The 26,604-nt window shown below is 42.5% G+C and overlaps 1 protein-coding gene across 1 annotated transcript in view; it reads left to right on the top strand.

Annotated features, from left to right (window-relative positions):
* The window catches only part of UBE2E1 (ubiquitin conjugating enzyme E2 E1), a 55,961-nt gene extending 29,864 nt beyond the window's left edge, over positions 1–26,097 (top strand). The window contains exons 4-6 of the mRNA XM_056857724.1: positions 14,895–15,027; positions 24,151–24,298; positions 25,488–26,097. Coding sequence (XP_056713702.1) covers positions 14,895–15,027; positions 24,151–24,298; positions 25,488–25,585 — 379 coding nt within the window. The 3' untranslated portion in view covers positions 25,586–26,097. The remainder of the gene's footprint in view (positions 1–14,894; positions 15,028–24,150; positions 24,299–25,487) is intronic.
* Positions 26,098–26,604: the final 507 nt, after the last annotated feature.

Genomic DNA, 26,604 nt, shown 5'->3' with positions numbered 1-26,604 from the left:
TCCAGGAATTTCCCATCCTGGAGCTGGCAACGCAAGCCAGGCTTGGTCCCCGTGAGTCCTCCCTCAAAGACCAAAATAGGCCTGGAAAGGGCCCTGCCCCTCCCCCTTCTTTTTACTGGCAGAACCAAGCCTGGAGTCTGTGGTTGCCTAGCAACAGCCATTGAGGGGATCTGTTCCTTAAAGCTACAGTCGCTCCTTTTATCATTTTTGGCTTTTTTAAACCACCCAATGTATTATTATCTTTTTAGCTTTTAGGTTTTTCTGCAAGCCTGGGGCCCTTTTTAGGTTTGTAGAAAGATCTGTCTTGCATGTTCACAGTTCCAGTCACCAGATTTTTAAGTATCCAAAGATTTGCCGACTTCACTGTTAGAATATCAGATGTGAACACAAGAGCCTCCACTGGCACGCATGTTGCATTTTCATTCTCTTTGTGGTGTTAAGGTTGCACATGAAACAAGCTGACTCCTGATGTGAAAGTAGATGGTGGAACAGGTTGAAGACAAAAATATTTTGTTTCTTTAAGAGGGGAGAAGTTACCAGTGGTTTGATAGTAAAATGTTCCCTGATGTGAACAAAACTTTTCACGAAGCAAGAGGAATACGCTAACACTATCTGTGTTAGCTTGAGTTTTGCGCATGAGGGAGGGAGAGCTCTGCAGTAATTAACTGGGAGAAGATTATTGAGTTCAAGCCACAATAAAAAATGGATAATCCCGTTTGGAATATCAGTTTGAGTTTTTATGCGGTACCAAATATATAAATATAATGTGGCATAAAAAGTTGTTATCCCAATGTGATTTTCTTTGCAAAAAGCAGGCCTAGCAAGTGTATCTACCAGGATTGCTGCACTCTGGACCTGATAGTAGCAGAGCTAACTTTATGGCACCAAAAGTGAATTATTAAAATGATTATTTTACTGTATCTCTCACAAAAGTTCCTTGCCCTTGTTTCTCTCTACCCTTGCATCATGTATACAAGTTTCTGCATTTGGTAGCCCAATCCTAGGCATATTTATTCAGAAGTAAGTCCCGCTGACTTCAACAAAACCTTCCCATACTCACATAACTCTGTACAGAATAAAAGAAGTCAACTGAGCAAACTTGTACAAAGTAACTACTTTGCATGAATTACATTGGGGTTTATAATTACATGTTGGAACTGTTCCAGACTATGGTTTGTTCTGGCACATTGTCTGAGCAGCCTGTGAAATATTGTACTCTTCCAGGTTGGAGCATTGTCTTAGTGCACTTTCACACAGCCCAAATAATGCACTTTCGATCCACTTTCAATGCGCTTTGAAGGTGAATTTTACTGTGTGAACTGGCAAAATCCACTTGCAAACGATTGTTAAGGTGCACTGAAAGTGGACTGAAAGTGCATTATTTCGGCCGTGTGAAAGTGCCCTTAGTGATGTTAAAGTGCTCTTACCTGTTGATTGCCATCAGCATGATAATGAGTTAATTATCAGCAATGGATTTCAGAGATGAGCCAGTTTCATGAGCAACATTACGAAAATGGCCAAACTCCTTGCCATACTTTAGGTTGGTTCAGTTTAAAACTGTGTTTGAAGCCACTATCTTATTTTCAGTCCCAATACCATATTGCTGTAGAACGTCATTACTCGGGGAACCATCCTTAAGACCGCACTTAGTATTAGTTTAATTCATCCTCAGTTTGCCTAAATACTCTACCTAAATTAACATCGCAAAGAAATATTCTCCTTTTTAAACCTTAAAAGCTGTTATGTCTTTGGATAGAAACATGCTCACATGGACCTCTCCAATTAGTGTATTTTAATTCTTCCTTGTGATGTGGGTCAAATTCCAAGCTTGTGATTTCCCCAGGATTTATATAAAATATGTAAATTACATGTTAACATCCTGCAGAAAAGTAGATGTCTGTACTGGTTTTATTTTGGGTGAGTATAATCTTTATTGGTGTCAACACTTTGCTGATTTAACGTTCAGTTACACAACTCGTTCGGCAAGTTTGTCATAGCACTTCTCCTTCTAGTGACTAATAGAAGCTTGGCAAAATGGCAGGCTGTTTCAGAAGGAATCTTAGCTGGTGCTCGAAAGCGGCTCTAAATATGCTAATCTTATTAAGTAAATTAAGAGATAGATTTTTTTTTAAAGGCTGACTGGCGAGGCTAAGTGAAGACGAGAGAGAAGATTCAGGCATTTTGTTTCCTGTTTTTGGGCATCACTAGGGCTATTTGGCATCAATATAGCACTGCTGCTTGTTTGTCAGATTTTATAGCATCCATGTTCAAGAAAAATAGGAGGTAATGGATGGACTGCTCAGGTTTGTGGCAGATCAAGAATATTTTCTGTTGGGTCGTATTATATTTATTGAATTGACATCTAATAAAAACAGCCACACTGGCTGCCTTTACTGTTCAGTGTACAGATTACAGGATATTTGTTGCGTTGACGTAACATTAGTTAGCTGCCTTTTCCTCGGTCTTCTGTTTTGAACTCCGAGACCAACCAACAGCCTCCTTGTGCTTGTTCTGTTAACACAGAAAAAGTTGGCCAGTTGGCCATATGGGTCTATGCAAAATCCAAAACCAAGAACAATATCTGTGTAAGTGCTTTTTTATCAAAACCAACCAAACTGATGCAAAACATCATGCAAGCTTTTGAGCTCAGCATAACTGTCAGGCAGATGTTATAAAATTTTAAAAGATAGAAGGGCTGAAGGCAGATTTTTTAGGGTGTCCTGAAAAATCCATATCTTAAAATTTTGTAACATCTGCCTGACAAAGAGTTCTGCTGAGCTCAAAAGCTTGCATGATGTTTTGTGACAGTTTGGTTGGTTCTGATGAAAAAGCACTTACATTGATTGTATTATGTTAATGTGCCATTTTCCATCTGAATCTGCCTTGAGTCTTTTTGAGGAAGGTGGCCAATAAAATGCTGTAAAATAAACAAACACTGGAAACGAATCATTTTGTGAGTCAATTTTCAACTTGTTGCCGAGCTTGTGCGAGTACCCCAACTGTTCCCTCCTTACCTGGGAGGAGGGACTATCCCCAGTTGTCCCATGCCCCTCTAGTCATATGTAATGACTAAGCATATCTACCGCTGGAGAGAGAGGCTACGTGCTCACACATATCCCTCTGGGAACAAAAAATGCCCATTTAGCCGCAGCATACAGTGCAATATGCCATGGAATGCTCAAAAAACATTCTGAAAAGAGCTGACGAAGCCACCGTGAAACGGGAAGTGACTGGTCTCACGTCCTGCAACTTGTTGAGGCTTTTGCCCATGGACTTGAGTTGCGCTAGTACTTTATTGCTAGTTTTGTTACCATTTGATACTCCATTGTTATGAATGTAATACTTTGGTTGTTCTTTTGGTTTCAATAGGGCATGAATTCAATGCTCAGCAAACATTGTTGAATGCTTGTAAATAATTCAGTGCTTGTGTAATTTTTGCACTGTGTTCTTTGTGGAGCCTTCGTGCTGCCAACTTCCAGGTGCTAGCTGGAGATCTCCTGCTATTACAACTGATCTCCAGCCGATAGCAATCAGTTCACCTGGAGAAAATGGCCGCTTTGGCAATTGGACTCTATGGCACTGAAGTCCCTCCCCTTCCCAAACCCCCCCTTCTCAGGCTCCACCCCCAAAACCTCCTGCCGGTGGCAAAGAGGGACCTGGCAACACTAGCGCAAGGAGAGGGGGGGGGGAAGGAAGGAGGAGACGTGTGTGTGCCCAGCAACAAACTGGGTTAGGGTTGCTGAGATCTTTATCACTTGCCTGGACTTCACTAATACTCTGCTAGCTTATCGGTTAATTGCTGACAATGAGTTCAGATAGCACCCAGTTTATGCCGCTGTGTAGGGAAGTGGCACCCTTGGCTGCTTATAGTGGTGTCTGAAAACTCCTCAGATTAGTTCTTGCTCTTCTTTCTCAGATGAGGTAATATGCTTACTAAAGATTTTAACCAGTACCAAGGAATAAAGTAGTAGTGTGAAGAACATAAATGAGAAAAGGGCTCCCCCACTTCTTATAGTGGAAAAGAACACATTGGATGATTTGCTTTCTCATCCTTAACAAACAAAAGAAAACCTCTTCATTGGTTTGCCACCTTCAAAGAGACTGGCAAAGAGAATGGTCTTTTAATAGTGTGTGTTGGAAAAAGTTTATCAGTGAAAGTATTAAGCTCTATTCTTTCCTATTCTTAAATACAGGACGACTCATGTGTACAGTTTTTAATGACTAAACCAACTCTCATTGTATCAGTTTTTCCCCAAGATGAGAGCCGTTACAGTTAAAGAATTCTCTTGCTTGCTTTCTTGTCCTGACTATTAAATCGTGTGGAAATGAAGACAGCTCTGAGAGATGTGCTGCTACAAATAAAAAACTATTAAGAGTTACGTACATGTTGCGAATGATGTGCTTATTACAAGGTTTCTTTTCTTCTTTCCTGCCTACTGTGCAAGAGTTTTTGTTGCTGTTAATTGCTTTTATTTTAAATGAATTGCAGCAACACAATTAACCTCTGCAAAATACGTTTTGTCACTCTCGGGCTTGTTTGCAGCACCTTCAGTGTCTTTGGCAAACAATGTGGTTGTGCATTTCTCAGTATGTGTTTTTGTATAGTGCAACCGGATTGGCTATTTTAAGGACACCATACACCCCTTCTTTTGCAGTGTAAGTAATGACATCATCAACCCCCTTCCTTTTTTGTTCTTGTTCACAGGGTAAATGTATTGTTTCAAAACATGGGATGGGGATGGGGGGTTATACGGCACTGTACTGTATTGTATTGTCCTGCATTGCTGCATAAATTAGCAGTTGCTAATGCATGTACGGTCAAATATTGATTAAAACATAGTACATTGTTATTGTAAGCTAACAGGGAAACAGTTTATATTAAGATATGCCAATGTTTCAGAGATGAAGACAGGGACATTCCTTTGCTTGAGGAAATGAAGGATAGGGTCAGAGTCCAGCTGCTGTGCAATGTGGGGTGGCAGACATTGATGGGGGCAATGCAATCTTGCTACAAAGCAGAAAGTGGGGGACTATAGAGCAAGAAGATAGCCCCAGGTGGCAAAAACAGTGAGGTAAGCACAAGGCTACAAGCCGTTTCTGATAGAGATGTAAGGTATTCGCTATGTTGTATGGAGGGGCCATGGCTCAATGGTAGAACATCTGCTTGGCATGCAGAAGGTCCCAGGTTCGATCCCTGGCATCTCCTGTTAAAGGCACTAGGCAAGTAAGTGATGTGAAAGACCTCTGCCTGAGACCCCAGAGAGCCGCTGCCGGTCTGAGTAGACAATACTGACTTTGATGGACTAAGGGTCTGATTCAGTATAAGGCAGCTGCATGTATTCATGTGTGTACCATTTAGTGGGCATCACAGCTGATAAATGCGGCAATAAGTCAGTGAATCTGTCACAGAGAATTTCTTCCCCCAGTGACCAGAGTCTGATGGTCTCCATTACTGGGAAAGAAACAAACCTCAGTTTGTTGAGGTGCCTGACTATGGCTTGGAACCTATGCTGTCCTTCCGCATGTGCAGCCCTGTCCTCCTTTGCGGAGGTGAGATTCCATTGTGGAATGCCTTCGTTTGGTGCCAGGCGCTTTTTGCTCATGCAAGGTGCTGGCCTTGAGTGAGCAGAAAGTACCTCGTGGCACTACTTTTTGGTCCCTGTTGGGGAGAAAAAAGGGGTATAGATAGCTGAATAAAGAAAAATATAAATAGTGGCATAGGAATATGCCCCGCAGTGGAATACCATTCTGCAAATGAGGACAAGCTGAAGAAAGCTGTAGGACACAAACCACTGGTATCTGAGCTAGTTTGCCTCAAAAAATTAGAATTCAGGAGCATGCTGCCAGGGGGAAGGGCAACGGCATCAGGCTTAGTCCTGTCCAGTAGAAGGGCTCAGCCCATGGTCCTTCCCCCCAATAATCCAGCCCTCAACCCACTCCCTTCATTTACTGAGCAATTACGTCAAGAAGGCGAGTGGTCGTTTTTTTGGCATCACAATAAGGCAAAATATATCAGGAGTAAAGAGGGTAATTTATTATATCCACTTCTAACTCCTGAATTTCACAACATAGATATATGCACGAATGAGAGAGTGAGAGAGAAAACGAAACACAACTGTTTCTTGCAAATTAGAGGTTTTCGGAATTAAATAAAAAAAGCCATTGCTAGGGAATTATGAGCCCCTTTGGGAACGACACTGCTTGATTTTATTTTTTTATTTCAGAGCCAATACTAAATGGATTAATTTCTCCTGACTCGTTTTACCAGGACTTGCTTCTAAATTGAAGTGATTATTGCCGGACTAAGTAGAGCTTCAGTACACTCTTGAGAATAATACAGCATCCTTCTGACCTCCCCAGCAAAAGGGGTTGTATTTTCTGAGCTTTTAAGGCTGCAATCCCATGCATACTTATACGGGATTAAGCCCCATTCAGCAAAGTGCAATTTACTTCTGAGTAAACATGAATCAGTTTGCACTGTATGATTTACAGTGAAATCCTAACAAGTGATCCCCATTGAATAGACCTGAGCAGGATCATGAGTAGCTCTGTTTAGGATTGCTCTCTTAGAAATAGAACTGCATCCAAACTCTGTTGTGTTGGCCTTTTCACAGAAGTCATTTCTGTTAATCTGTTTAAACCTCAGAAATCATAACAAAGAGACGAGATTCTGAATGGTGCCAGTTGACTATATACAATTCAATACAGTGAATGCTTCTATTCTCTCCAGGATTAGATGAGCATGCCTATTATATTAGTTGCTTTGGAACACAGGCAGGGCAGTGCTGCTGCAGTTGTCTTGTTTATGGGCTTCCTAGAGGCACCTGGTTGGCCACTGTGTGAACAGACTGCTGGACTGATGGACCTTGGTCTGACCCAGTATGGCCTTTCTTATGTTCTTCTGTATATAGTAAAAGCATCTTTCCAAACTTTGCCCTCTATGCCCCTGCCTGCAGAGGTGAGGCAGGTGGCAGTTAGAGACAGGGCATTTGCAGTGGTGGCACCTTGCCTTTGGAATATCTTTCCCCTTTGAGGCTTGCCTGGCAGCTGCCCTACTATCCATTAGGCACCATATCAAAACATTGCTTTCGACCCAGGCTTTCAACTGAGGGGGTCCATCTTTTAAAGCTATCTTTATGCTACTCTAGCCTGAGGACTGTTTTATTAATGTTGTTTTAGGTTGCGGAGTGAACGTTTACATTGTTTTTATGGGTCGTTATGCTATTGTCATAATATTATATTGTTCTTACTCTGCGAGCCATCTTAACCACGTCTCTCGAGAGGCAGCATGTTCATTTTCTAAACAGATAAAGGTTTGGATTCAAATCCCTGTTCAGTCATGGAGTGTCCTATGTGAGCTTGGGCCAGTCGCGCTTTCTTTTCATAGCCTACCTTAGAGAGTTGTTGTAAGGATAAGTTGAGATCTGGATGGGAGAACCACCTGTACCACTTTGAGCTGCTTGCAGAAAGGGTGGGATAAAAATGTACCCAATGGCTAGAATGGTTTCAAATGCTAGCTTAGGGGAGCATCCCCATCCAGATGCATGTTAACCATGGTTAATGTCAGTGAAGTTGAAACATCTAACCTTGGTTGAGGTAATAGGGGAAATTATTAGGCTGTGTCCTGTATAGTGTTCTGTTTCCTCCCCATCTATCTTTGGTGGAAACTTGGAAAAAGAGTAACATGACCCGTCGTGTGTGGTCATAGCAGCCTTTCGATGCAAAGTAGAAAACTGGCTAGTAAGGCCACATTTAGATATCGTCCCACTCTATCAGCATCACCATTTAACAGTGCCATCCTAAGCCGAGTTGCTCCCTTCTAAGTCCATTGAAGTAAATGGCCTTAGAAGGGTGTAATTCTGTGAGGACTGCACTGTAAGGCACATTATTATAATACAGCAAGCCTATAAACTGTGCAACTGTACAGTATAGTGGACAAAGCATGTAATGTTTAAAGGGAGAAATGGCAGCAACCTTCAGTATTGCAGATCTTACTTCAGTCCTTTTTGTTATGCAGTTGATTTAAGCCCGTAAAGATGATTTACTTTTCACTTATCTGTTTTCCATGGAGATAGATCACGATGCGTAGCCGTGGTAGTCCGTCTGTAGCAGTAGAAAAGAGCAAGAGTCCAGTAGCCCATAAAGACTAACAACATTTCTGGCAGGGTATGAGCTTTTGCGAGACACAGCTCATACCCTGCCAGAAATTTTGTTAGTCTTTAGGGTGCTACTGGACTCTTGCTGTTTTCCATGTAGTTGGCATTTAAAAAAATCTCCTTAATGACCACAATAAACATTTTTTCTGTTGACTGGAAGTGAAATTTGGAAAGAGTTACTCTTTTTTTTCTTTTGCTGTGAAGTCTGTTTATTAACAGTTAACCTGGAAAGCAGCCGTAATGTACACTTGCTGCAATGTATATTTTTAATTGTAGAAAAAGGTATTACATGACAGGCATTTAGCTGTGGCTTCAAAACCAGTTTATGGGGAATCTTGTCCCATTTTATAGAAGGGGTAATTATAATAGTAGATTCTATCTTGGCTGCTCTGCTTCCTCGCTGACTCGTTTTAGATGCCACAGCCTAAGGGAGCTACAGCTTCCCATCAGTAATGAGAGCCAGCTGAACGAGACCTAGGCTGAGCATCTGGCCCTCCCCTTTTTGCAGGCACTTGGAGTCTAGGTTTGATTGGAGGCATAAACCAAAGGGTTCTTGTCCCTTGTTTCTTAACTTGTGGCTTGCAGCCTGCAGCCCTGGGGACCAGAGGAACCAGCGCCAACCTGGGATGCCCTTGTGATTCACCTCCTGCTTTCAGGTTGTGCTGGGAGCCCATGGGGTTTGCTTTCTTTCTTTCTTTCTTTCTTTCTTTCTTTCTTTCTTTCTTTCTTTCTTTCTTTCTTTCTTTCTTTCTTTCTTTCTTCCTACCTACCTACCTACCTACCTACCTACCTACCTACCTACCTACCTCAACTTTCCTCTTGGCTCAAGGGAGCTTACAATAATAATTAAAACATTATGAGTCGAAACCAAAATAAAATAACAAATCCCAAAGACCTGCCTCTCCCACCCTCCCCCAATGACTGCTATGAAGAAGAGCATGCCATCAAGTCACAACCGACTCATGGGGACCCCATCCACTGGGTGCTACAGGCAAGAGGGGAGGAGTTGTGGCTCAGTGGTAGAGCATCCGTTTGGCATGCAGAAGGTCCCAGGTTCAATCCCCAGCATCTCCAATTAAAGGGATTAGGCAGGTAGGTGATGTGAAAGACCCTTGCCTGAGACTCTGGAGAGCCGCTGCCGGTCTGAGTAGACAATACTGACTTTGATGGAACAAGAGTCTGTTTCAGTATAAGGCAACTTCATGTGTGTTCATGTGTTCAAGAGACAAGCAGAGGTGGTTGGTCATTGCCTTCCTCCACATAGCAACCCTAGTCTTCCTTGGTGGTCCCATCCAAGTACTGGCTGTGGCCAACCCTGCTTAGCTCCCAAGGTCTGACGGGCCTAGGTTAAGCTAGGCTATCTGGGCTGCTCTGACCATCAAAAGCTCTTGAAGATCTCCAACAAGAGAACGTCCTTGTAGTGGTTAAGAGTGGTGGTTTGGAGCTTTGGGTCTCCATTGTGAGAAAGGCAGGGTATAATTATCTAGATGGAGAGCCAGGTTGGTGTAGTGGTTAAGAGAGGTGGTTTGGAGTGGTGGACTCTGATCTGGAGAACCGGGTTTGATTCCCCACTTTTCCATATGAGCAGCGGAGGCTAATCTGGTGAACTGGATTTGTTTCCCCACTCCTACACATGAAGCCACCAGGGTGACCTTGGGTTGGTCATACTCTCTCAGCCTCACCTACCTCCCAGGATGTCTGTTGTGGGGAGGGGAAGGGAAGGTGATTGTAAGCCGGTTTGAGTCTCCCTTAAGTGGTAGAGAGAGTCGGCATATAAAAACCAACTCTTCTTCGAGTGGGAGCCTTGATGGAAAAAGCCTAAGTTCTGGTCAATACCAAGTTGGCCACACTAAGTAGGAGAAGAGCCAGCAAGTGGCAGCCCAAACTCTGTAGCTGGTGTACAAGAACATATGGCAGGAGACAGTCCTTCAGGTATGATGTATATTATTATTCAAATTACATTTTGCTGGTGTTCATAATTCATTTTGTAAGCCGTTTTGAGTCCCCACTGCTGGAGGAAAGTGGAGTTAACGCTAATTTGCGTGTGAAAGATTTTGCTGTTTGGAAAGCTCTTTCGGTCCAGGAAAATATATCTGTGAGTAGTTGTGCTGTATGCAATACAGCGTAAAGAACTTTCTGCTGTCGTGAAATCAGCCTGGAGGAATTCGATGTTGAGTGGGTGGATGGCTGTCTTAGATGTTATGATATTTCTGAATCGACTTTTTTTTTTTAGGCATAAAAACAGACAGCCCTCTCCACAGCCTTTGCCCCCTTCCTCCTTACTGCTTCAGGGAATTTCACCCCTGGCCAATTCATCAATTTTGTTAATCTTGACACTGAAGAACAGCATGGAGCTGTAGGTAATGAAAGCGGGCAAAACATTGCTCCGTTCTGTGTTCCGCTTGTCACATGATTGATTGGTATGTTACTCTTGGGCTGCCGGAGCAAAGCCGCCTAGAGATCTTCTGTTATTGGTAGTGTTTCCCTTTATTTGCTTGGATTTTCTCAGCATAGCCTAAAAATAAGACCCAGTGAAAAATAACAACAACACCTTCTGAATGTTTAATTGCTATTTTCAAGCAATGACGTTTTAAAGTGAACGACCCAAGGCACTGCCTTGACCCGTCTTGGTTGGCTAGATTATTTACTCATAGCCTCCTTGGAAAGAAAACCTGTTTGTAGAAGTGAAGCAGACACAAAATAGGTAACCTCAATCTCTTTTAGAAAGTTAGCTGGTTGTGGCTCATGGTTTGCCAGCGTGAAACCTGCTGTAGGAGAAGAGGAACTAGGGAAGGGGGGGGGGTCATGTGGTCCTGTTTCTTCCGTCCCCCAGACTTCCCCATCTGTCCAGTTGGCACGGCGAAGGCAGTGAGCAGGAGCTTACTGTTGAGACCCAAGTTGTAGGCTGTTACCGCACTTGTATTCCCATCAATGTATTAAGAGTTTGAAAACGTTATAAAAAATACCGTTCGCACTTTGCTTGGTCCCTTTAGCTGTGAAGACGTCTTCCAACCATTTATAAGCCGTGGTATCCAAAAAACCTTTTAAAGCGATGTTTTTTACAACATTTTCAAATTCTTAATACATCGCTGGGAATACAAAGTGCGGTAACCCCCTTAGTCTGGGCTTGCTGTTCTTCTGGTAGCCAAACGCTCTTGAACATTAACTGCACTGGAGGCTGATTAAATTCCTGAAGGATAATTTCACACACATGCTCACAGAAGTAACATTGAACTGTCACTGGGTCACAAACATGAACAATCTTATACCAGATAAAAGACATATTAAAACCGGGGGGCGGGGGAGGAGGATGGAGAACATAACACATTACTGTACAGAGAAAATCTGACAGCCCTAATAACCCACAATGAATGTTTTTTTAAACCTTTGCTTGATTAAGTTTACATTTTTCTTTAGATTGGCCAGGTGCTTGAAAGCCTAATAGATTTGTAATAGTATGGTACATTCAGCCTAACTTGCGCATAATGAAATTGCAAAAAATGTCCTTTTGTATTTACGCATCATACATTGCAGAAGTTCGTATGAAAAATGTTATTGCGAAGAAATTTAAGAAGGTTTACCTGTAATATCTTACCTGTGATGTCCTTTTTTAATATTTCCACTAAAGCTAATACCATGCTAATAGGACCACTGAAAGCTTATTGCTTTTTTTAATTAGTAGTTTACTTGTGTATCTGTATTCTTAATTTCAGTCTTGGTAACGTTGCATGGAGTAAATTTATTTACATTTTCTCTTTTATCTTCTTTCTGCATAAAATCTTTTTTTAAATATGGCAATCATAATGTGGAAAACTGAAAAGTAAAGGCAAAAATAGGCCCTTACCTTTTGAAAAATTTTGCCACCCCACCCCATTCTGATTATTTAACACTTCTAACAGGTCCTTGAGACAAAGATCAGTACTCCCATTTTACTTTTGTGGAGCTGAGGCATATCTGAAGACAACCTCTACATTTATGGCTGGGTAAAGCTTTAAACCTATATGTTCCCATCAACCTTTTGGCTTTTATATGTTACAGATGTGGAATATTAGCTTTTAAATAGCTACAGTAGTCGATCTCATTCTTGAAAGTGTACATAACAAGCATGCATTGATAACTGTAATTTGGATAGAAGAGAGTGAGTGTGCTTCTGACAATGGCTTTTTTCACTTGGCAGCCTTTCGCTTATACAACTAGAAGTAAACTGCAGTTGGTTCAGAGAGAAAACAGACCATATTTAGGGACAGTCATTTCCATGTTAAGCATCCCAGTTGACAACTTTTACCGTTCACATTGCAGCAATAAATTGATATTAACAAATTGTTCCGCATTGTATTTCCATTGTAAAAGAATTACCTAATTGCAACTTGAGGTAATGACAGTATTTTATCAGGTTGGTAATCCCATTTAGAACAGTTCCTTGGACGGGTGGCTAAGGGTACTCGAGAGAGCTCTTTCTCAATAAGTTTGCACAGTTAGGCTGGTATCTGTCAGGGGTGATCATGCAAATAAAGTAACGTTACAGCCCATTTCCCCTCCAGTAGCTTAAGAGAGAGAGGCATTCAAATATATGGATTGGTATGGGACGCAGAGAAATAATTAGTCAGGAGACAAGGAGTGTTATGAGGCTTTGGGGCAGATGGGAACGGAGGCTCCTTAGAGTATTCCTTTTCCGAGCTTCATTTCCCTGTCTGAAGCTTTGATGGAGGAGGATGTCTCCTAGCTCAGTGAAGGTATTTTTTGTACTGTTTCCCAATATATATACAGCTGTAATTCATCTTCTGTTGTCCAGCATGAGTCACATTTCCTCTGTTCAAATAATCTACTGCTACTCGTTTTCTGCCTACCTGTGATAATTAGATGGCTCCATCTGCTAAATTTCTGTGTCAGATTCCTAGAAAGTGTCTTTTTATAAAGATTCACAAAGCAGACATGATTTGGGTATGATTTGTGGATGGCTTGACCAGAAATGCCAAGACTTCTGTTTGCCATTGAGATGAAGTGTCCTTTTGGGGAATGTGGTAGCATTGCCCAGTTTGAAGAGGTTTAGGACGTTTTGGCACTGGATCGACACATCTTGCATTGGAAGGAATTTTTATTGAATTTTATTTCCTTTTTGCTCTGTTGAAGAAAAATGAAGAACCATGTTTGCATGAAGTGATAATATGAAGATAAATGTAATTGTTCCCCACTCCACCATTCTTAACTGTTTGAGGGTCCATACTGTAATGTTAATGTATACATGGATAACGTTCAAAGCAAAACAGTGCAGAAAAGGTATTGCCTTTTACTCGACTGAGCAGCACGATCCACATGTTTCAAAGTCTGCATACCCCCCACATGGGCTTTTGATGATGTGTTCTGGGAACTTAACCCTGCTGCGAACTTAATTCCCAGGCACATGTGGGTCCTACTCTGACCAGACTACAGCTCCTGGGGAGAAGAGGCTTAAGCCTCCCCCCCCAAGCACACATGCGTACACACACACACATCATTTTCTCAACCTGAAATGGCCCTGGGAAGCAACTGTTTGCCCATTAGGAAACCATAGAAGAAGAAGAGTTGGTTTTTATAGGCCGACTTCCTCCACCACTTACGGAAGAATCAAACTGGCTTACAATCACCTTCCCTTCCCCTCAAAAGATACCCTGTGGGGTGGCTGGGGCTGTGAGAGGTGTGACTAGCCCAAGGTCATCCAGCTGGCTTCATGTGTAGGAGTGGGGAAACAAATCCAGTTCACCAGATTAGCCTCCACTGCTCATATGGAGGAGTGGGGAATCAAAGCCGGTTCTCCAGATCAGAGTCCACCGCTCCAAACCACCACTCTTAACCACTACACCATGATGGCTCTCCATACATGTATTGATGGGTAAACGCTTGTTTCCCCAATTGGGCAAAAAGCAACTCCCTTTGTCAGGGAAGAATGGAGGCCGAAGCCCCTTTCCCCCATGCACCATGATCCTGATCCAAATTGGGACTGTACAGGCCTGGGAAGTAAGTTACCTGTGGGGAACTCCCAGCACACATCTAATGAAAAGAGCTTATGGTGGCCATGTGGACTTTGTAACACGTAAATTGGCCCTGAATTGACAAGCAGGCAAGTTCAGTGCTAATCAGAACAGTGATCACTTATGTCAGTTCTTACACACACACACCTTTCCACATCTTCCTCTCCTAAGCCATAAACCGACGTTGAAGCAGCTAACCAGACAGAGGAGATGGCAATTCTCCGGTTCCCACAGGTGTCCAACAAGAACAACCACTTACCTGTTTAGCCACATTCATGCTGGCTGGGTAGGAAAGATGGTGGGGGGGGGGAGTAGTAGGAATCACATGTGTGTGGTTGCTTGGCAAGCAAAGAGGCCTTCCCAAGTGCTTGATGTTAATCTGAAAGTAATATAGGACATTTAAGGGTTTACCTAGGTTCACAACCACATCATATCTGATGATTTCTACCCTCCCTCTTTCCAGAAACCCTTCCAGATCAATTCAATCAAAACGTGACCGGAAACTAAAAAGGTTTTAAATTTTAATGTGGGTAAGGAGTGATCTGCAGTTCCCCCTCCAGCTCTTTGACCTCCAACATATCCCAAAGGGCAACCTTCTTAGGACTCCTTGTGCCCATTAGCTGCCAATTGTCAGTCTCTGCCTTACGGACTGAATTCTGTATGATGCGCTATATGAAGTTCATAGTGAAATCATTGCAATAATCTCTCCTTTTTCTCTTCTAATCCCCAGTGCTGGCCCCAAAGGTGATAATATCTATGAGTGGAGGTCAACTATTTTAGGACCTCCAGGTTCTGTTTATGAAGGTGGAGTTTTCTTCCTTGACATCACGTTTACACCAGAATATCCCTTCAAGCCTCCAAAGGTAAGAAACGTGCCATGCAAATAATTTTTTTCTGCAAGCATGTGTGTGACTATGTACTCTGTACTATACAATTAATGACTTTTCTAAAGAAGTACATGAGTCCCACTAGTTATGTAATGCTTTCTCTTTCTGTGAATATATTCATAATCCAGTGGGTGACTATTGTAAGCGCAGCCAGGGATTTCCATTATTGGCTTTGGAATTGCTTGCCCTCACATCCGACAGTGGCGTCCAGTAGATGCACAGGCCACTGAATCAGGATTTACCAATTTTTGCCAGCTGTTGGCCCATAAGCTCAAAGGTGGCATCACATATGAAGATGGTAGCTTCACGGGAGTAGAGAGCGCCAGTGCTAATGTACAGGTTTAGTGCATATTGTGTTAAGGTGGGTATTCACTAGAATACAAATTTTAGGGGTTGCTACCATGGCTTCAAACATTTTCTCCCCCACCGACCCCATTTTTTAAAATTGGAGGAGCAGAACATCAAATCCTGATGAACAGTTCGAGAGAACTCTAAAGCTCTTGCGATATTTTAGTTCACCCTAATAAAACGCATTGCACAATTTTTGCGTGTGGAACTTATCTGTGCAACTACCTGCAACCTTTATTACAAAACAGGTTTTATGATATATGGGATAATTTCAACAAGGAAGGGCTGTGGTTTCAAGAGCAGGCTTATAAAATAGTTCCTCACAGCTAATGTTTGTACAACTGTTTTGTTTTGAGTTTTGCATGAGTTGAATTCGCTGGATGCTTTTCTGATAACCCTTTGTCCTTCAGTTTAATGCCATAAACTGTTTAATCCCCGCTTGTTCCCATTGGGAGTGATGATTAGCTTAGTGGCTATAGAACACACCCGTGGTATAGAGCATGACTTTCCCACTTCTCCCTTCAGCTGCAGCCCAGTGAACCATCTGCAGTTCTGCTCCTGATGGTCAGTGTACCCTCAGGGTCAACAGGGGTCTGTGTCTGCCTTTGGCAGAAGTCGCTGACCCTTCTCCCACAAATGGCAGTGCGTTTCCATCAGAGGAACTATGTAGCTGGATACATGTCAGTGAGCTTTGACCAGCTGTTCAATAGAAGACGACAGCTGTGTTATATGCTTGAGATATAGGATTTATTTGTGGAGAGGTTACATTTTGTTTTTGGTGTTCTTACTCTGCTTGGCTGGGAAAGGTGGACGTAGCCTGTTCACAATGGTTGGCTTTCTCTACATTCCTGACGTATACAGATATATATTTATTTATCTGTTTATTTTTGTGCCCATTGAGGCCTAATAATAGTCTCGCTACCTTCTTCACTAACATTTTCTGCCTCTTGGAAAAATGAATTGCTACAACTCCAGCAGCTTTGCTGGGCAAAGGTCCAGTTTCACAGTTTGAATCAGACAAGTGCTATTTGTCGCGTTATTTACAAATATTAGCAATCACTTGTGACTTTTTTTTTTAGTATCTTGCAGGCTTTTTATTCACATGGGTACCTTGCAAATGTGCGTCATTTATTTTACCATACAGTGTGCTTTTAAAAAACCTTTTGAGTATAGGCGCTGGTTTTCTCCCCCTTTTAACCTGTTATTTACACCAGTGCAACAAAGAACACTTCCATAACATGCATCGTTTATTCAAATCCCAGCGGTTTTACAGGCTGGTTCATAAACTTCAGAAAAGGTGCTGTGCAAAACTATGTATATACTTAATCATCACTGAAACACCGCTGCCCGGTCAATGAAACAATGTACTTGACAAAGAATGTTTTCAGTTGAGAAAGAAAAACTGACTTGGAGAAAGGCTTTTAAAATCTTAGTATGAATTTGTGAATGTCTGGTTATGTCATTTGCACCTCGTAGTAAAATGAGTAACAAAACATTGGCCGCCATCAGATGTCACAAACAAACCAAGGGAACCTTCCGTCACACTCCAGCTTCTCTTGAGGTTTGAATGTGAGTACTTGGACTAGTTTTTGAGTTTATCTCTTCCCCACAAATTGAGTTTCGAATCCCAGATTTGTGGGGAAGAGACCAGCTCCAGGAGAGAGAAAGCCGCACAAACATGGCAACGAGTCAGCTTCATGCCGGTCACGGACAAACCTGTTTGTGACACCTGACCACAGCTAGCGGAGTGATTTGTGTGTGTGTGTGTGTGTGTGTGTGTGTGTGTGTGTGTGCTATATTCAGAACTTATCAAATCATTTCATTATTTTGTAAGTAGGGGTTCTGGCTTCTGCTGTATCATACTTGAAATGTCGGCTTTTGAAACAATTACTTATGTGGGATTTTACTTTTCTCTTTAATAAAATTCCAGGGAGTTATAAACATTTTTAAAAAAACAAAGACAGAAAAGAGTTCTGAAAGAGTGGTTTTAACAACCCCGGTTTTAAGTATGGTTAAAGTGTGCTAAGGGGAAATTGATCTGCACTAAGTGATCTTGAATCTGTACCTAGAGTCCCATTGACTTAAATACAAGTTTTTCTTAATGTGGAGTTCAGAAGCTATACAAGTCCTCCGCATTATAATGCCTTGAGACATGAGTATCGGCTGCTCTCATCAAAAATATGCTTTCCTCTCATGTTCCTATTTCCACAGAAAAAGCCTGGGCTTTAAAAAATGATTTTGATATTCATTGTATTAGTGACAGAAACCATTCAACGAGATGTAAAGTCCCTGGAACTGAAGACTGTGAATGTACCTCTTTGCTGAATTTGGCTCTTACACCTCTGACACAGGAAAGATGACAGCAATTTGCTAGTTGTGGGGAAACGCAGAGAGGCTGCGCATATGAAAGAGAAGGCAGGGAAATCCCATCGCAACAGGCAACACACCCTTGCCCTGAACTCTGAGGAGAATGACAGGATCTCTGAAACAGACTAGCTACGAAGTAGGTTGGGCCAGTCGAATGAGTTGGCTGATGCCCGTCTGTTTTCAGGATTGCCAGCACCCTTGCATCATACCCTTCTGCATGCAGTTCGACAGATACTTTTCGTGACTGATCATGACAGCTAAAAAGCTGTAGGTGGAGGCATCCTCTGACATCTGAAAAGGGAGCGTTCTCCATTCTTTCTTATTATGATTTCCCCCCTTATCTGATGATGATCTACTGGACGATACTTTTTGCTACCTACTAAACCTCACCTCCTATGCCATTAGTCCCTCCCCATTGGTGTGTTTCAGTCAAACCCTGCCTTCTTTCCATTCGTTTTTTTTTTGGGGGGGGGAGTCCTAAATGTCTTTCAGAGGCTTCTCTGTAGTTCGGTAGTAACACTGACTTTGCTACAGTATGCAGCCAGCCATAGGAGTCACAACTTGGTGCCAATGTGTCTGGCACAGTTGGAGTATCCCTCATGTAACCTGGAGCCATTGTCTGTGCGGTTCTGGGCTGCTGGGGTGATGTTGATGATGGGCCAAATGTAGAAGACTTCAGCACTCTGAGTAGATACGTTTTTTATATCCTGTTTGCAAGGCAGCTCCAGTTGACACAAATTGGTGCACAGCATGGGAAGTCAAAAGAGCCAAGCTTTATACTGCTTCGCCTTCATCCAATGAATTCTGATCAGAGTTACTTCTGGGTCCACCAGAATCCATTCATTTTAATGGGGCTGGTGCTTTATGTATCAAGAGCCAGGTTGGCTGCACTTGTGTCGCAGAGGACGCTTATGAAAGCTTGTGTTTTCTGTGCTACTGCTGAACACATGACATCAAATAAAAAGTTTCAACAACAGTTATAATGATGAAGACATCCTCCTCATCCTTCCAGTAAAACAATTCCTTTGATTAATAACTGCAGGGGGAGACCACTGGAAATAGCCAGTACAGCATCCCCTGAGTTCTGGACTTTGAAATATACACAGAATTCTGTGATTTCTATAGCAACCTGAAAAGCAGGAAATTGTGAGATATATCTAAATAAATGCCCCCCCTCAAACCCACCCTGCCTTTGCTATTCTCTCTGAGGTTAGTGGTAGGGTTTTTCTACCTAAGGCTGCTTTAAACCAGTAGTACTTACTCTGCAGCTCACAGAAGAAGAAGAGTTGGTTTTTATATGCCGGCTTTCTCTACTACTTAAGGGAGACTCAAACCGGCTTACAATCACTTTCCCTTCCCCTCCCCACCACAGACACCCTCTGAGGTAGGTGGGGCTGAGAGAGCTCTAACAGAGCTGTAACTTGCCCAAGGTCACCCAGCGGGTTTCGGGTGTAGGAGTGGGGAAACAAACCCAGTTCACCAGATTAGCGTCTGCCGGGAATCGAACCCGGTTCTCCAGATCAGACTCCACCGCTCCAAACCACCACTCTTAGCCACTACACCATGCTAGTAATGATGTCATTACCATCAACCCAAAGAGCCCCATTTACTTCCCCTCCTGGCATATTCCGCGCACCTAGGAAAGGCTCGCAGATTACCCATTCCTTTAGTGGCAGCTGTTTCATGGTGGGAATTGAGGAGGAACTCTTCCAACCACAAGACCCACCAGGCAAGGGTCTTGTCCACTTTCCTGAAACGTGGCAGATGCCACCTTAGGGAACAGGGCTTAGAAGAGCCACAGGTGGCATGTCAAAGTGCCACGCATGGCTCCTGAGTCACTGGGAGAATATCAAGGCTTTAGACATTATACTTATGGAGCTCTTCCTGTCGTAGCTGGAAAATGGAGGGGGGATTCTTTTGTCTTGCCGCTCTAAACCAGTAACATAATCCTTGATAGAGAAAAGAAAACTTGGAGGAAGCAGGGCTCAAGTGCCAGAAATCCCTATAAAGTTGTGTTGGTTTTATTCTTGGACACTCTACATCCAGGATCAAAGTTAGCTTGAAGGCTGTACAAGATAGAAACTTCCTGAACATCTGGCAACCCCATTTCTATCTTATAAAAATAATTTGTGCAGCTAACTGTTCAGGTCCAGCCAGATTTCAGAGACATTTCACAGACAAAGTCATCCGAGTTATTTTCCTGTTACATATAATGCAAATATCCAACTGTTTCTTTGCTGCACAGATTTCAAGTAAAACAGGTGTTAAGGTGGCTTCATTTAGAAGTCTGAGCATAGTCTTCTCGTTCTCAGTGCCCTGTACTTATTTTGTCTGGAATAAAAGTGAAATGGCATGCAGTAGCCTTAAGGGCATTTCAGACATGACATGATGGCTGCATTTGGCACATTTGCATTTCCACCTACAAATATGTCCGTGCTGTCACAAAAGACGTTCTGCCATCTTTGTAGGCATGAGCGGTGTCCTGTGAAAGCACAAACTCAAGGCTCTTGGGTCCAAACGGCAGGTTATGTGCAAACATGTTTAATAGGATGTTCATTGGTGGCCCCCCCTTTTTGAAAAACCTGTTTTGGGAGCAGCAGGGAAGTAGGGTGAGATGGGTTCTTAATTCCACTCCAGATTGCCTCCTGCAGGATTCATATTTATGAGGACAGTATGAATTTGTGGAGTACCATTACCTCTGGAAGAGGCACAAATAGAGACACAGTTGGCGAGGGGATACGACACAGAGACTTCTCATTTCCACCTGTATAGACATGGTCAGCCATGAAGGAGCTAGAAAAGATTCTGAAGGGTAAGGATGTGTCACTGGCCACCAAGATTAGGTTAATTCATGCCATTGTAATCCCTATTACTATGTATGGGTGTGAAAGCTGGACAATGAAGAAAGTAGACTCCTTTGAAATGTGGAGTTGGAGGAGAGTGTTACGGATACCATGGACTGCCAAAAAAACAAATCAGTGGGTTATAGATCAAATCAAGCCTGAACTGACCCTAGAAGCTAAAATGAGTAAACTGAGGCTATCATATTTTGGTCACATTATGAGAAGGCACTAGAAAAGACTGTCATGCTAGGAAAAGTTGAGGGCAGCAGGAAAAGAGGAAGACCCAACAAGAGATGGGTTGACTCAATAAAGGAAGCCACAGCCCTCAATTTGCAAGACCTGAACAAGTCTGTCAAAGATAGGACATTTTGGAGGACGTTGATTCATAGGGTCGCCATGAATCGGAAGCGACTTGACAGCACTTAACACACACAGACAATCGTGCAGATGTTACACTCCAGTCAGGGGGAAAGGCATGAAATGTAGTAAACATCAATATTTATTTCTTTAACACCCCAGATATGAACCATGGAGAGGGGCTGTGGCTCAGTGGTAGAGCATCTGCTTGATATGCAGAAAGTCCCAGGTTCAATCCCCTGCATCTTGTTTTTACCTTTTGTATCCCTTTATAAAAACAATAATATATATATTAAAAAAGCAGGTGCAGAGCATTCTAAGCTATGCAATTCTTCTGCAGCCTTGTGTGTGTGTAAAGTGCCGTCAAGTCGCAGCCAGCTTACGGCGGCCCCTTTTTGGGGTTTTCATGGCAAGAGACTAACAGAGCTGGTTTGCCAGTGCCTTCCTCTGCACAGCAACCCTGGACTTCCTTGGTGGTCTCCCATCCAAATACTAACCAGGGCTGACCCTGCTTAGCTTCTGAGATCTGACAAAATCAGGCTAGCCTGGGCCATCTAGGTCGGGGCACTGGCAAAAATAATGGCAGACGGCCGCTGCACGAATCCCTTGCAATTTTAAACCTTCCGTATGAATTTGGTGTAATACAACCAGTTGACACTGGAGGGCAGCAGTTTGCCATAAATGTAGAAAGTCAGTCTTATTGAATCCTGCTCCCTTTTCTAATTAGTTGCGAAGGAAGAATAATAGTTATCACACGAGTAATAAAATTATTAGGACAGTAATAGCGCCATAAATTATACCAAGTAGGAAATTAAAACTTGAAATTTAATTTCTCTATTTGGTGTAGGGTTCAATAATTACTTCAGTAGAGATACATGCAGGCAGCGGTACTATTTCAGATTTCAGTAAAGAAGGGTAAAAGATTCAGTACAGTTGAAAAGCCTGGTCTGCTTTTGAGTGTATTTGCAAAACTGATGTATTTTTGAAGCTTTTGACTTCTTTTGTACCTTGTGATAATTATGTTCTCAACACAAAGTGGTGACTGCTCTTTGAAAAAATGGAGAAATTTATACATCGGCCCACTGAATTGTTTGTAACATTGGACAGTGTTCTAGACATGTACTCTCTCAATTCAATAAATAGGGCCAGCTGGCCAAAGTTATAGGTACTTCCAAGACATAATCACATACCTTCTAGTGCCCCAGCATAGACTGCCATCCACACACCCCCACTCTAAATGGTATTGCTTCACATCAGCTATGATGGTCAGTGAGCTTCCTTACATGTCTTCCTTATCACCAGAAAGCGACATTTGCTTTGCTTTTGACAGGCTCCCAATGGCCAAGCATGTGGGAAACCGGTTCAGGTAAAGAGATGATCACTTCTGAGGTGGCTTTCTGAAAGGGAGTTCTTGGCGGAACCAAAGTAGTACAGATTGACTTCCTTTTTTGTCAGAAGAGTTCACCAAAGATCCATGTGGTATCATACAATCTGAAGCAGAACTAATGGATACTCCAAACAGACATTCTTATAGGCCACAATGACTGCAAAGTTTTCCAAGGCCCCCTGTTCTCTTTGGTCAGTGAACTTCTGACAAGCGCCAGCTCTGTGCATAAATATTACTGTGAATTGTGAAGTAGACAGAGACAAATCAGCACTCTCTTCCATAATTACTGCTGCATCTTTCTTTTTTCCAAGAGTCAGGGACTTTTTGGCTGTCTTCATACACTGCCAGGTCTGCACGCAAGTTTTCCCCTGTGGTCCAGTGGCCCACATATTCTTGCATAGAAGAAGAGTTGGTTTTTATATGCCAACTTTCTCTACCACTTAAAGGAGGCTCAAACAGACTTACAATCCCCTTCCCTTCCCACAACAGGCACCCTGTGAGATAGGTGGGGCTAAGAGAGCTCTTAATAGAACTGTAACTTGGCCAAGGTCACCCAGCTTGTTTAATGTGGAGGAGTGGGGACACAAATCCAGTTCACCAGATTAGCCTCTGCTGCTCATGTGGAGGAGAGGGGAATCAGACCCAGGTCAGAAAACACCACTCCAAACCACCGCTCTTAACCACTACACCATGCTGGCATAGGGAGTGGGGGATAAAAGCCTTAGACATGCAGAGGAGGGATGGGATGATAGCTCCTTGTACTGTGAAGGATTTTGTGCACTAGGTTTTATTCATTCATTTGAGACCTTACTCATACGAACCTGCATTGGAGCAAAGATGAGACTTTTCCATGAGCATGCTATCTGCTTGCGCCTTGATAAGCTTGATAAACAAATCGCTTTTAAATTATTCCAAATTTAAACTTATCCCATTCCTTTCTGCTGTTTGTGTGCTTTAGGAAACCTTTTTATCTCCTTGAGCTGGTTTGAGTGTTCTTATTTAGCCATGACAGCCTGAACTGGGCTCATTGTATCTCACTGTTGTGACCTCACCAATGCCTAACGGAGTAGTGATATTTCTTTTGATGGGCTATGTACAGATTATAGGTTTTTCAAAGACTTAAGGGTGCCAGCATTACCAGCAGATCGCGCATTCATTCTCTCTCTCCCCCGCATTCCATCCTGACATGGGCCTATGTGTGCAGAGTATGTGCGTATATGTTAAAGCTAGAATCTGTAACAGGACAGGAAAACATAATGTTTGCACTACAGAAAATGGAAGTTGGGTACCCAAGGTTGGGATGAGGGGATATATATTTTTTTTCATCATATATATGCTTTTCGGCCTATGTGGCCTTCCTCAGTGGTCTTTAAATCATATATAAAACATGCACACACATTACAAATATATTTATATATACAAGCAATATACAACAAACCAGGCATGTGACAGGTTGTATATATTACCAATTACAACACCATCTGGTAGGATAGTCTTAGGTTTTTATGCTGGGCTGTATATGTCTACCTCATGAGTTGTATGCAAGTATCAACCTATTCCCCTTCTTTTTTCTTCTGTTCTTGCACTACAGAAAACATCAGTATTTCAGGGGCAGAATAGTACTTATCATCCACACACAAACTCAGACATAATCAAAGGAGACCATTTGTTAAAGTGAGAAGTGCTGAAGCTTTAGCCCTGTTTGGAAAACCTCTGATGGAAGCTGCTTAAGTCAGGGTCAATTTCTAGTTGAACCGAGGCGGTAACAACTTCTGTGTGTTTCTTTCTCTCTTGTAGGTTACCTTTCGAACAAGAATCTATCACTGTAATATTAACAGCCAAGGAGTGATCTGCTTGGACATTTTAAAAGACAACTGGAGTCCAGCATTAACCATTTCTAAAGTTCTTCTTTCCATCTGCTCACTTCTCACAGACTGCAACCCTGGTAAGGCTTCCAAAACCGGGAAAAAGGGGTTGCAGGGGTGATTATGATTCTTCAGGCTGCACTTGTCCCATCCTTGTACAAATGACCTGCAAGACTGCTTTGTGTTAGATCAGCACAGACCTCAGTTTTCATAGTTTTGCTTACAGAGGCAGACGTGTTTGTATCTTGTGGAAGGAAAGTTGCTGTATGCAAAAGGCAAGGGCTTCTGGGATTCTGAATGAGGTCATTCTTCTGTAATCTCTCAAGGAATATTTGTAATGGAATGACCTTAGTTTCCAAGACCACAACCACATGCAAAAACCTCTTCATGGCTAAAACACCTGTTCCAACCGCCTCTCGTTCTTCCCATCACGTCTCCGTCCCACTGCAATCCCTCAAATGCCCCCGTTTTGCCTCCCGACACCCTACAAGCCATTGGCCAACCCCGCTACTCTCTCCTCACCCAGCTCATGATTCTGAGCACATCTTACTCAGGAGCCCTGTAGGTGGCACGCTCGCCCTCAGCTCATGCCACAAGTGTATGCCCAACATGTGGCAAAGTTAGAGAGTCCAGCGGGCAAACAGGTATAGCAAAGCTGTACCACTAGAAAATAAAAATATATAGCAGAAATTCAAAAGAAGCAGAATCTGTGCACATTTACATTTTCTATAGCCTAAGAAGCAGAAACAGAACCTGAAAAGCCTCAGTGTATAAGCAGGAGTGTGAGCATTGGTTTCTCTTTGAGGGAATACCTGTTTCACTTCATTTTGTTTTTTCCAAGTGAGTTGACAGAAGAGCATTAGAAGCCCAAGTTTATGCACATTTACTCAAAAGCCCAGTCCTATTATATATTAAATGGGGCGTGCTTCCAGGTGTGTAAATGTGCAAGGGCTTGCCACCTAAATATATCTCGGAAAATGCCACCTAAACATATCCCGGAAACATATCTCCGAGATATGTTTAGGTGGCAATCCCTTGCATATCTACGCACCTGGAAGCACACCCCATTTAATATATAATGGGGCTGGGCTTTTGAGTAAATGTGCATAAACTTGGGCTTCTAATGCCCTTCTGTCAACTTGTAAATCAACAATGGGTGCTTTTGGAGGCCCTGTCACATCAGCCTTCATCTCTGGCCGTTTCCCTCCCCTTGCCTCAACATCTCCTGCCCTACAACTAGCAGGGATGTCTCTTTTGTTTTCTTTGCAGCTGACCCGCTGGTTGGAAGTATTGCGACTCAGTATATGACTAACAGAGCAGAGCATGACAGAATGGCCAGACAGTGGACCAAGAGATACGCTACATAAACTGGATTTTGTCAAACCCTTGGGTGAAAAATCGTCTGTGATGGAAAGAGCTGCTTATGATTTTGAAGGGGTGGGACAGGGAAGGGGAGAAACTGATAAAAGAGTAGGGTATTTCTATAACAGATTTTATTCAGTCTTTTATTTCCTAAGATTTTGTTGTTGTAACTTAAGGTATCTTGCTACAGTAGACAGCTAGAATTGGGAATAGCATATTTTAAGACTGTCATTAGTTCAGCAATAGTAGCTCTGCTATAGCACCAAGAAGAATGTAAACTACTTTGACAATTGGAGGGGTGGGAGGGAGGGGGTGTTTGGTTACTTGTGATAGGTAAAAGATTAAAACAGCTTAATTTTGTACAGGTACATATATTTGGCATTTATGTAAAAGTTCCTTCAAGAATACTCGCTATGGGCTTCTTCTTTTTTTAAGTTTGGTTTTATTTTGTATAAAGATGTCGGGAATATTTGCCTCCCCCATGGGAGTTTGGGAGAGTTTGGTATTTAACAGAACCTTTAAAGACCGCTGTGTCACGGATACGGAAATACGAAGGTGCGGCGGCGTGTTGCCTCACCTAGGATAGGGGAAGTAGTTCATGTATTAATTTTTCTATGCCAGGTTACCTTTGTGAAAGAAAAAAAAGGTCTTAACTGGGACTTACTTAGAGCAACCTGTAGTGAAATACCTTAAGCTGTTTAACTGTAAGGCGTGGAATAGGAGTCACTCAGTGGATTGGTTGTATGTTGTGGGCTACCTAAGTCTGCATTTGTTACTGTGCTAATAAAAATATGTACCAAAAAAATCCCTTTCTTTTTGTCTGGTTGAAACAGCCTTCTGTATTGTGACAAAATGAAATAGGGATAAAAAGGAGAACACCACAAATACCCGTTTGGTAATGTTTGTGACTGAGGCATGACCCTTCAGAGCAATAAGGCAGGCAGTTTTCTCTGTACTGAAATATATTGAAGTATGACGCTTCTTTGGGCTATAGGATCCTGTCTATTGCGCTGCCTCAGCTCTA

The sequence above is a fragment of the Euleptes europaea genome, chromosome 11, assembly GCF_029931775.1.
Source record: "Euleptes europaea isolate rEulEur1 chromosome 11, rEulEur1.hap1, whole genome shotgun sequence".
Taxonomy (NCBI): domain Eukaryota; kingdom Metazoa; phylum Chordata; class Lepidosauria; order Squamata; family Sphaerodactylidae; genus Euleptes; species Euleptes europaea.
This window is presented reverse-complemented; position numbering and strand designations above follow the sequence as displayed.